This window comes from Marmota flaviventris, chromosome 14, assembly GCF_047511675.1.
Source record: "Marmota flaviventris isolate mMarFla1 chromosome 14, mMarFla1.hap1, whole genome shotgun sequence".
In the NCBI taxonomy this organism is placed as follows: domain Eukaryota; kingdom Metazoa; phylum Chordata; class Mammalia; order Rodentia; family Sciuridae; genus Marmota; species Marmota flaviventris.
In genome coordinates, this window is record NC_092511.1 from 29716021 (window position 1) to 29727115 (window position 11095).

Genomic DNA, 11095 nt, shown 5'->3' on the forward strand with positions numbered 1-11095 from the left:
AAACCACCCCACTTTTCACTCTCTACACTGCTGCTGCTCAGAGCGCCACCTGCCTTCAAGGCGTGAGAGCCTCCTAGATGTCCTCTCACAGCTTCCTTGCCTCATGCCTTTTTGTGAGAGTGAAGTTCCACATTTTTAGCATGTCCTTCAAGACTCTGATTTAACCCCTACCAGTCTCATGTCTTCCCTCCCCTTTGCCCCATGTTCATCCCTGCCTTTCACCCTTAGAGCTTGCTCTTCACTCTTCCTGAAACACTCACTTCCCACACAGCCCCTCACCCCTTTCACTGGCTTTACTCCTATTCATCCTTCAAGTCTCACCACAAATACCATGACTTCAGGAAAGACATCCATGATACCCCCTGGCAAGAAAGGCCCTCATGCTTTCCTTCATATCTTTTAGTGCCATTGTGATTATACGTTATTTGTTATTTGTGTGATTGTTCCATTAAAATAGCAAACAAATCTGCTTCATTCACCACTGTATCCCTAGTGTTGAGTATGTTGCCTAGCATATTACCATTCAGTAAGTACCATTCAGTAAGTATTGGTAGAAAGAATCAAGACACTAATTCTACACAAATAAAAATAATAGTGTGAACACTAATAATAAGTAGGACTGTTAGTAAATATAACTAAGAAATTTGGATGCTGTATGAGTATTTCTTTAGTAAGCAAGATAGCATGAGCAGATATTTCTCACATTACCTTCTTCTTTTTCTTCCAGTGATGTCTCCACTTATAATCTTAGTAATTTTTTTAAAATTTCTTTTCCAAAGAGATCAAAATGAAGTGAATTACATATCATTCTACCTGTCTCTAAAAAGATTGTTCATGTTGAAATATAGCTCATTAATGATTTTGCTAATCATCAAAATGTTTTATCAGTGCCACAAATTACAATTAAGATCACCTGGAATCAGCTGGGCATGGTGGAACATGCCTATAATCCCAGTGGCTCTGGAGGCGGAGGCAGGAGGATGCAAGTTCAAAGCCAGCCTCACAGATTTAGCGAGGCACTAAGCAACTCAGTGAGACCCTGTGGTCAAGTGCCCCTGAGTTCAATCCCTGGTACCAAAAAAAAAGATAACCTGGGCATTAGTTTCCACTCCCTCATGAACTTGCTTAACATACTTGCCTCTTTCTTGTGGCATTTGTAACTTCTTCCTTGTCATTTATAGACATGTCTTTTGTCCCCTACCAGGGAGCTCTAAGCCCATCACACTCCTATTTGATATTGGGAATGTCAGCCAAGGTCTCTGGAGCACAGTTTGGCATGTTTAAGCAGCTTTACATTCCCAGAATTTGAAATTGCAGTATTTTTATTATTCATGTGGACTTTTCTTAACCCTAGGGAGGTAATCTCAGATCCTGAGAAACGTTCCTTTTTTTTTTTAAATAAAAGGGATTTCTATGTCTAAGATAGTGTGAAAATATTGCTAAATGAAATAATGACTTCACCAGTAGCTTGAAAGTTGTTTGCCTAGAGGCAGTATTCATGTTCATTGGCCTGAAGTGTACTGAGAAAGCTTAAATATAAAAAGTATTGTGTAATTTGTTTTTAACAATGATGGATGTGCTAATCTGGGGAGGGACTATAGTTTTAATTGCTATAATATTTTAAGTGACATTAATCACCCTTCTAAAACAGACTCATAAGATAGTTGTCTCCAATATAAGTAAGCTACTTCATAGGTCAATAATGTGTGTGTATGTGTGTGAGTGTGTGTGCGCACATGCATACACGTGATTTTTCTGGCTCTTAGTTTTCTTCACATTTTTCTGGTAGGGCTAGGGCTTCTTCACATCTCATAGTTGAAGAAGAAAACAGTAATACTGTTAACATGCTGGTGGATCCATTGTGTCAGCTTGCATGGAAGGCTTTCCCCTTCCTGAATCCTACCACTCCAAATCTGGTGCAAGAAGATCATGGGAATAATTGCCCACATTACCCATATCTTCATATATCTGGATCATGCTTGGCCATCAGAAATCCACAGTTTCTTTGTAATGACCTTCCAAAAAAAATATGCCTGCACTGAACAATAATCTATTTAAAAATACCAAAAATTATCGGAGTAAGTGTGTGAAATTTCATTGTACACTTGTATTTTCTTTATAGGACAGAGAGGCAAACACAGAGGTGAAAAAAGTAATGACTTCTTTGAAGAGGTAAATAAAAGAGCTTATTCTTCAACAAATCCAATGTGGTCTACTAAAATTTAAGTTTCTCAGAGTTATATTTTTATCATTTTTTTCTTTTTTGCTATAAGTGTAATGTGTTCAGATTTGAAGGTACAACCATGTTTCTGCAGAATTCATTCCACTAGTAGCACTACAAAACAAATCAAGTTATTTTGAAAATCTATTTACATAAGTATCTATAAACGTGTGCTTTTTATTTTTCCTATCAAACTATAACTTTCAGAACATTTCTTTAAATAAAATGTTTAAATCAATCCAATAAAATTAATTTTAGTGTATATTTTATTGCTGTATTAATGGAGACTTTATAAAACAAAATAATTTAAGTAAGGTCCATGGAAAAATAAAACAATATAATATATATTACAATATATTGTTATAATATATTATAATAAATTCTATATATTATAATATTATAATAAAAAATTCTGTTTTGCTATTGAATTTACAAGAACTTTTCTTCTTTAAGGAAACACTCAATATTGGCAGTATTGCCATGAGATGTAATATTCTTATACTGCTAGTAGGAAGGTATTTGGGGCACAAACTTTTGGTAAAATGTCTAGAGCCTTAAAAATATATTAACACTAACATTGTAATTCCATTTCATAGACATATCTTAAAGAGAAAAGTATGAATTATTTACATGAAATGTTCATATCAGTATGAGACTATGTCCAACAATAAGAAAACAGCTAATCACATTACAATTTAACTACAATAGCATATCATTTTGACATTAAAAACAATTGTTAAAACAATACAAAGAAATGCACAGAATATTTTAAGTACATGATAAAATAGAACATACATATAAGCTCAACTTTATAAAAATGTGCACAGAAAAGTTATCTAGTAGGAAATATATTAATATAGTAGTAGTTTATGTTTCTGTGAGGCTGTGCTTTATTTCTCATATTTTCCAATTTTAAATAATAAATTGCTATGATTTTTTAAAAACTGAATTAGCTAACAGTAATTTTAAAGATTCCCTGGTATCCTTTAACTAACCTTTATCCTGGAAATCAGACCAAAACTTGAATACATAGATACATACACACACTCAAAATTTCCAAGCCCTGACTTAGAAATGCCATTGAATCAAATTGATCTTGTTCTCCCTTCTCATCTTTTATAATGGCCAATAGAGATACTGAATCAGTTCAACCTCCTTTACAACTGGCCTAACACTAGAACTGTTGACTAGATGGGGTAGGAGTGTTGCAGGTCCTCTCATGGATTTGCAGAGTCTGTATTGCTATGGATACCTCTGATAGCTCTAAGCCACTAAAGGAATATGCAAGTTAAAACAGACTATTCCAGCTAGCAGCAAATGACATAAAACCCATCGTGTTGTAGGCTTCATGGGAGCAACTCACGCAAACCGAAGGCAATTAGACTTTCTCCAGGAATTATGAGAAATATAGAGGAAACTGGTAGATATCAGTGAGACTTGGGACTCATAACTAGAACATGACAATGTTCAATTATTTTAATGAAATTCCTCTTTGGTCCCTGCAATCAACATGTCTTCAATTGACAAGTGGATAGAACTTTGCCTAATAGAAGAAGTATAACACTTCTACATCAGTCTTCAACGTATTAAGAATTTCCTAACCATTGGGCAATAGCATATCATTTTGACATTTCCCCAACAGTGTGGTAGAAGGAACAGTACCCTTCCCCATTATGGTCATAAACCTTCAAAATAGCACCAAATTGTATAATCATAAGAGTATGTGTGACGAGGCCATCTAAAAACAGTTTCTCCATTAAATATCCCATCTTGTCAAAGCTGAAATTTTTCTTGTATGACAGTGTTATATGTAGAATATTGCACTTACTTCAGGAAATTTCACACAAAGTGAGCCATGGAGACTCTAATTTTTTTTTTTTTTTTGATTACTTCACTCATCACTCAGGTTGCTTGACTTTGAAGAAGCCAGAAAAACTACTGAGTGTCCTGATTGAGGATTTCTGCTACTGGGTCACTAAGGCCAAACTATAATAATATTCTCCCTTCACTCACAGAGAAAGTACACAAACTGCTAACCTCTCAAGCGACTCCATGGACAACTTGGGAAAGGGGGGTTCGGATCCAGAACTTTAAACATGTTCAGCTTCAGGAGATAGGAATCAACCTGTATGCTACAATTCCTCATGAAACATTTAAAGAGTAACTTAGTGTTCCACAAAAATTTTAACGATTGTAATGTCCATATAACTGCATTGATAGCTCTTACTTAACAAATAGCTTTCATTATAACATAAAAATCCCATCTGTTGCCCCTAAAAAGTTGTCAAAAGGCTTTTCATGTGATAATATTTTTATACTCTTGAATTACAAAGAACAGTGGTAAAAACTGGAAGAGACCTTAAATATAAGCTCTTATACCAAACTTCTTATTTGCATTGATGCATAAGTAGCACAGTGAGGGTCAGAGAATTGTACTGGCCGAGCCAGGGCTGTGTCCAGGCCTTGCAATCTTACATCTTCTGCATCCCTCTTTGAGCCAACACTCTTTACATGCAACTGATTGGAATCCAATGTGCCTGGCACAGAGCGGGGGCTCTCAGAATGGTAACTTACATGGTGACTACTTATTCTAAATGCTTTTTCTATCTCAGCCCATTTCATCCTCATAGCAGTCCTATGAGGAAAGAACATTCAGTTTTACTCCATTACTCCCCTATGCAGGGGAGCTAAAGTGAGCTTTTAAATAACATGCCTAAGACAGTGAGCAAAGGATTTGAAATTGAGCAGACAGCTCCAGAGTGCATGTTGTAATCTGGGCCACAGTGCAATTCTGCCAGCCAGTGGGGGAAACTATGGATAGGGGAGGAAATGATAGAAAGTGGAAGGAGAGCATAAGAAGAGGAAGGAAGAGAAAGGTAGGAAAGAGGATTTTTTTTAAGTGGAGGGGATCATAAGGAAAGAAGGAAGATAAAGATAGGGAAAAAAGGAAAAGAAAAATCTTATATTTATTTTTTGGATACTAGCATGCATTTTCTAGTTTCACATCATAAATTTCCAATACACATAATACTCTTACGTATTTTCCTTATATTAAATCTTTCTTATATGCCCCAGCGTCCCTACCCAGATAAGGAAAGAGAGGCACAAAAAAAAAAAAAAAAAAGAGGGTGGAGAAGACTAATTTTAATAACATGATCTTACTTGGTCTGTTTATGTTAGGTGAATCTCATTGTGGGCTCTATAGTCAATTGATTGGGCAATTAACAAAACTAGTTTATTTCACAGTGATAAAGTACATTTTAGAGGCAAGTAAAGTTAGTATCTTGAAGTTCTGTGATTTTGGAGCTCCCGAACCTGTATTTTTCTATAGGAGCCTGAAGCCAAATCATTAAGGTTGAGTTTTTCAGGTTTTATTGAGATGTAATTGATATATAAATAATTGCACATATTTAAAGTGTATAATTTTGATAAATTCTGATACATATATATACCCACAAAAGCATCACTATGATCAAGATAAACATTTCTATCACTTCTTAAGCTTGTTCATGCCCCTCTACAATCTCCCTCCTGACCTTCTCTGTACCCCATCCTCAAGCAACCACTGATCCGCTGTCACTAGAGATGTATTTTTTTAAATTTCATATTAAAAGAATTATGTATCCTTTTCTGTATAGCTTCTTTCATTAAACATAATTATTTTGAGATTCATCCACGTTGCAGCTGTGCCAATAATTAATTCCTTTCTTTAATTCCAAGTTGTTCTTTTCATTATGTGGCTATGCCACAGTTTGTTTCTAAATCCCCTGTTGATAGATATTGGAACTGTTTCCAGTACTTAATTATTACAAATAAATTTTCTGTGAACATTCATAGAAAGTCTTCAAATTTGTATATACTTTCAGTTCTCTTGAATAAATACCCAGAAGTAGGAAGTATGGTTGATGTTTGTCTGTCATTTTGATAACTGTCAAACTTTTCCAAAGTGGTTCTGTCATTTTACATTTTCACCAATAACATATGAAAGTTTCACTTGCTTAATCTAAATTTAAAATCACTTGGTTTTAATTAATGTTTTTAATTTTAGCTACTGCACTAAGCATGTAGTAATATCTGGTTGGGGTTTTAACTTGTATTTCCCTAGGGACAAATTATGCTGAGCCTTTTTTCATGTACTTATTTGTCATTCATTGATCTTCTTTGTGAGATGTCTATTCAATTTTTTGCACACTATTTAAATTGGGATGTTTGTTTTTTGTATATAGCTTGATGTATGCCTTGAAGTTCATTTGTTATGTTGTTTGGAGACTTAATTATTCTAACACCATTTGTTGAAAACACTGTCATTTCTTCACTGGATTACCTTTGTACCTTTGTCAAATATCAGATAGATATGTATTTATATTTGACAGTTTCTGGAATTTCTATTATGTTGCAATGATTTATTTGTGGCCCTTGATGCCAATACTATATTGTGTTTATAATGTAGTATAAACCCTTCAACTTTTTAAAAAATTGTTTTGGCTATTCTAAGGTCTTTTGCATTTCCTTATGAGTTTGAGAATCAGTTTTTTACATTTCTACCCACAAAATCATGGCTGAGATTTTGATTGGTGTTGTATTGATCAGATTGAAAAGAATTCACATCTTATTGAGTATTTCAATCCATAAATATATTATACCTCTTTATTTATTTAGGGCTTTAATTTGTTTTGCAATGTTTTGTAGTTTTTAATGTACAGGTCTTTCACATTTTTGTCAAACCTACCCCAAGTATTTCATATTTTAATGCTATTATAAATTATAATGTTTTAAATTCAATTTCTGATTTTTCATTATATATAAAAATACAATTGATTTTTGTACAAAGGTGTATCCTGCAACCTCTTTAAACTCACTTATTATTTCTAGTAGGTTTTATCTAGATTTCACTAGATTTTTCTTTACAAACGATCTTGATGTTTGTAAATAAAGACATTTTACTCTTTATTCTGGATGATTTTGTTTTGTTTTTGCCTTGTTTTACTGTCTAGAACTTCGAATACACTGTTGGACAGAAGTAGTAAGAGTGAACATTCTTATTTTGTTCCTGATCTTGGATTTTGCCATACATTATAATGTTACCTATAGATTTCTTGTAGCTTCCTTTTCTTAGGTTGAGAAAGTTCCCTTTTTATTCTTAATTTGCTGATTTTTTTATGGAATGAATGTTGATTTTTGTCAAGTTTGTGTTCATTGTGATCATATGGTCTTTCTGTTTTAGTTTGTTTATATGATAAATAAATTGATTTTTTAATATTTAGAAAATCTTGCATTCCTGGGATAAACCTTAGTCTTAATTTATAATTGTTTTAATATACTGGTGGATTGCTAACATTTGTTTAGAATTTTTACATAAATATTTACAGTGGATATTGGCTTGGGTTTTCTTGTAATTTGTTTCCTTTGGGCATTGGAGTAATCCAAGCTTCATAGAATGGGTTGAGAACTCTCACCTCCTCATCATTTTTCTTAAAAAACTTTGTGTAGAATCAGTATTATTTCTTCTTTAAACATTTTGTAGGATTCACTAGTGAACTCCTCTACGCCTGGAATTTCTTATTGACGTGTTTGTAGCTATAGTTTCAGTTCTTTTAATAGATACAATTAACAGGGATATTTAGTTTATCTTTCTTGAGTGAGCTTTGGTAGTTTGCATTTTTTGAAGAATTTGTCTTATTTCACCTAAGTGGTCAAATTTATTAACACAAATTTAGTAATATTCCCTTATTATCCTTTAATTATCTATAAATCTATAGCAACACTACCTACCTCATTTCTGATAATGGTGATTTCTGTTCTGTTTTTTTCCTGACCAGAAACTTAGTATTATTGAGCTTCTCAAAGAAACGGCTTTTGTTTTCATTTATTTTTCTATTTTCTGCTTCATTTCTGCTATAATCTACTTCCCTTCCTCTTATTAACTTTAGGTCTTATATTGTCTTCTTCTAATTTCTTAAAGTGAAAACCAAGGTCATTGATTTGAGACTTTGCATCTTTTCTAATGTAGGCTTTTATTGCTATTAAGTTCTCCCCAAATAGCACATAAGCAGTATACCACAATTTTTGATGTCGTGTTCTCATTTTCTTTCAATGAAAAATAAACTCTAATTTCCACTTTTATTTCTTTATTGACACATAGATCATTTAGAAATCTGTTTGGTTTGCAATATTTGGGGATTTTGCCGATATCTTTCTGTAGTTATATTTTACTTAAATTTTCTTGTGATCAGAAAACATTTTGTATGAATGGAATCTTTTTAAACTTACTGAGGCATGTTCTATGGCTCAGAATATTCTCTGTCTTGGTTAATGTTCATTATGTACCTGTGCCCAGCAGGTTCAAAAACCTAGAAAGACATGCTGTTCTTTGACTAGGAAGACAGCATGTTAAAATTCTCAAGTATCCTTCAGTTAATCTACAAACAGGATGTAATTCCAACACAAATGTTAACAAGATTTTTTGTGTTCTAAGACTCAAATGGAAAAACAAACCAGTAAAAGTGATTGTGAAAATGCTGAAAAAAGTCAAGGAAGTCAAGTAATAATATAGGCAACCACATCTACTAGATAGGGAAAAAATATGTAAAACTAATATTCTAAGAAATACTGTGGTTCTGGGGTGCTGCATACTGGTATCAAGGAGTGGTTTTTTGAAATTGCAATGTGTGATTATAGATGGACCATTGATGTAAAAGAGAAGGGATGACTGGGATGAAATGAAGCTGTTGGAGGCTGTGAAGGACATAGTAAAAAGAGAATTTAAAGTACCACCAGCTGAGAGAGGCTATTGAACATGTATTTGATGCTGGGTCTCCCAGTAGTGCATTTTTCTGTTATCTTTAGGGCCATGTGGAACCTCTTTAGCCCCTGTAAGCAGTGGGTCCAAAGGGCCCATCAAAACAGAAGTAAACTTCCCCAAACAGCAGCACCTGCAGACACTGAAAGGTCCTGTTCTCTCTGATTTGACAGGAAAGACAGTCTTGTAATCGTAAATTACATTCTGCCTCTGAAGAGCTCAGCTAAGATTTCTTTTCATTGAGAGTAACTGGATTATTGCAGAATGACTACAGAAGTAATATTACATTATCCACCATACCAAAGTGATCCCATACAATTGCCAAAAATTAATTCAAAACTTCTACTCATCATCATCAAGATCTGTTCTTTGGTTTCCACATGATAGGTCCAAACCTCCACTCCAACCTAAGAGATTGCCACCTGTTATTTCTGGAAAGGCAGTTGAAGATGCAAAACAGTACTTAACTATTTCAGAACATTACATTAAATCACAGAGTTATGATTACACAATAATCTTTTGGACTTCCAACCTAGTTTGAAAAAGCATCACTTAATCTAGTCAGACACACTGAATGAACAGACTAATTTGGAAATTTGGATTTTAAAGTCCATAAAAAAGGAAAGCAAAAAGAAATTTTGGAGTGTTTTACTTGCCAACAATAATTATACTGAAAATATTTTCTTTTGTCTAAAAAATTGCAATATAGTTTAAAGGCACTAAATTTGTATTCACTCTATAGAGCAAGAGGGACAACAGAACACAATGTTTGTAACAACCAAACCTGGAAGACATTTGGGCAAAACTTGACCGAATTATTAGGCATGAGGAAATTCCATCTTGAAGTGCTATAATTCAGACATTTAGGTCAAATGTAAGAGTTCTGTGATGTTAGGTACTCTGAATATGTGGGAAATGTTTTTAAAGGAAGATGAGTTCTTAATGGAAAAATTAAGTTACTTGTGCATAAATATGGTGTTCTTTTTATTAAGTAATGAATTCTACTGATTGTCAAAAAGAATATTTTGAATGAACTGAGCATGGACTGAAATAGTGAAATGAACTTTTTTACTGGCTTTACATCTTAAAGACTTTTTAAAAGTCTGATGCTTCCATAATATAGCCTATTTATTCTTTAGATTGTGGATAAATTACATTGTGGGTAATATATGTACAATTTATGTCCCAGAAATGAATAAGTATTCATGAAATACCTAAGCATGTTAATTATGTCAAGAACTTTCTGGATTCTACTTATTAACAGTATTATTTTAAATTAATTGTAATAAGTGTTGTTTATACTGGAAAAAAGAAATATTGTGAACGAACAGGCAGATACATTAATGGCATAGAAGAAAGAAGTCTATAAATATATTCAAATACACAGGCAAACTTAATATATGTTAAAAATGGCAGGAGTAAGGTTGTGGCTCAGTGGTAGAGCACTCGCTTAACTTGCGGGAGGCACTGGATTCTATCCTCAGCACCACATAAATATAAAATAAAGATATTGTGTCCACCTATAACTAAAAAATATGTATTAAAAAAGTGACATGTAGAATGAATTATTCAATGAATAAGCCCCTAGAGGGTAAGGAGGGTAGGAGAAAGATGGAATGCACCACAAAGTTGTTAACAGTTTAGATCTAGATTCATCAGCAAGAGTCAGGAGCATCTTCACTTCAGACTTCCCAAAGCACTGATGTGTCTTACCCATCATTATATTCCAAGCACTCACAACTGTATCCAGGCATGGTAACTGTACCAAGTAACAACAGAGTAACTACTCAGCAGAGTAACAGGTGCATATCCTATTTAGTTCTGAATATCACAGCAAGGCAGGATATGCCAAGTAGGAAGAAAATCAAGAAGAAACAAGGATAAGTAGGAAAAATAATGAGAGAAAGAAAGTAGCCTAGCTGGGCAGATACTCAAGGGAAACTTGTTGATGTGGGTCAACTTGAAGATAAAGAAGTACCTATGATCAAGAATCACAGAGATCGCATCAGAGAGATGTTTGATGTGTGATCTGGGAGGGGGCATCCCTGCTGCAGAAGCATCACACCAGGAGCCAA

General features: G+C 33.8%; 1 protein-coding gene and 1 pseudogene across 4 annotated transcripts in view; both read left to right on the forward strand.

Annotated features, from left to right (window-relative positions):
* The window catches only part of Rmdn2 (regulator of microtubule dynamics 2), an 87516-nt gene extending 80345 nt beyond the window's left edge, over positions 1–7171 (forward strand). For all 4 annotated transcript variants that reach the window (XM_071601505.1, XM_071601506.1, XM_027933484.3 and 1 more), the window contains exons 11-12: positions 2123–2172; positions 4128–7171. In XM_071601505.1, coding sequence (XP_071457606.1) covers positions 2123–2172; positions 4128–4176 — 99 coding nt within the window. In that variant the 3' untranslated portion in view covers positions 4177–7171. The remainder of the gene's footprint in view (positions 1–2122; positions 2173–4127) is intronic.
* Positions 7172–9284: 2113 nt separating this feature from the next.
* Positions 9285–10015, forward strand: LOC114091043 (shieldin complex subunit 3 pseudogene; annotated as a pseudogene).
* Positions 10016–11095: the final 1080 nt, after the last annotated feature.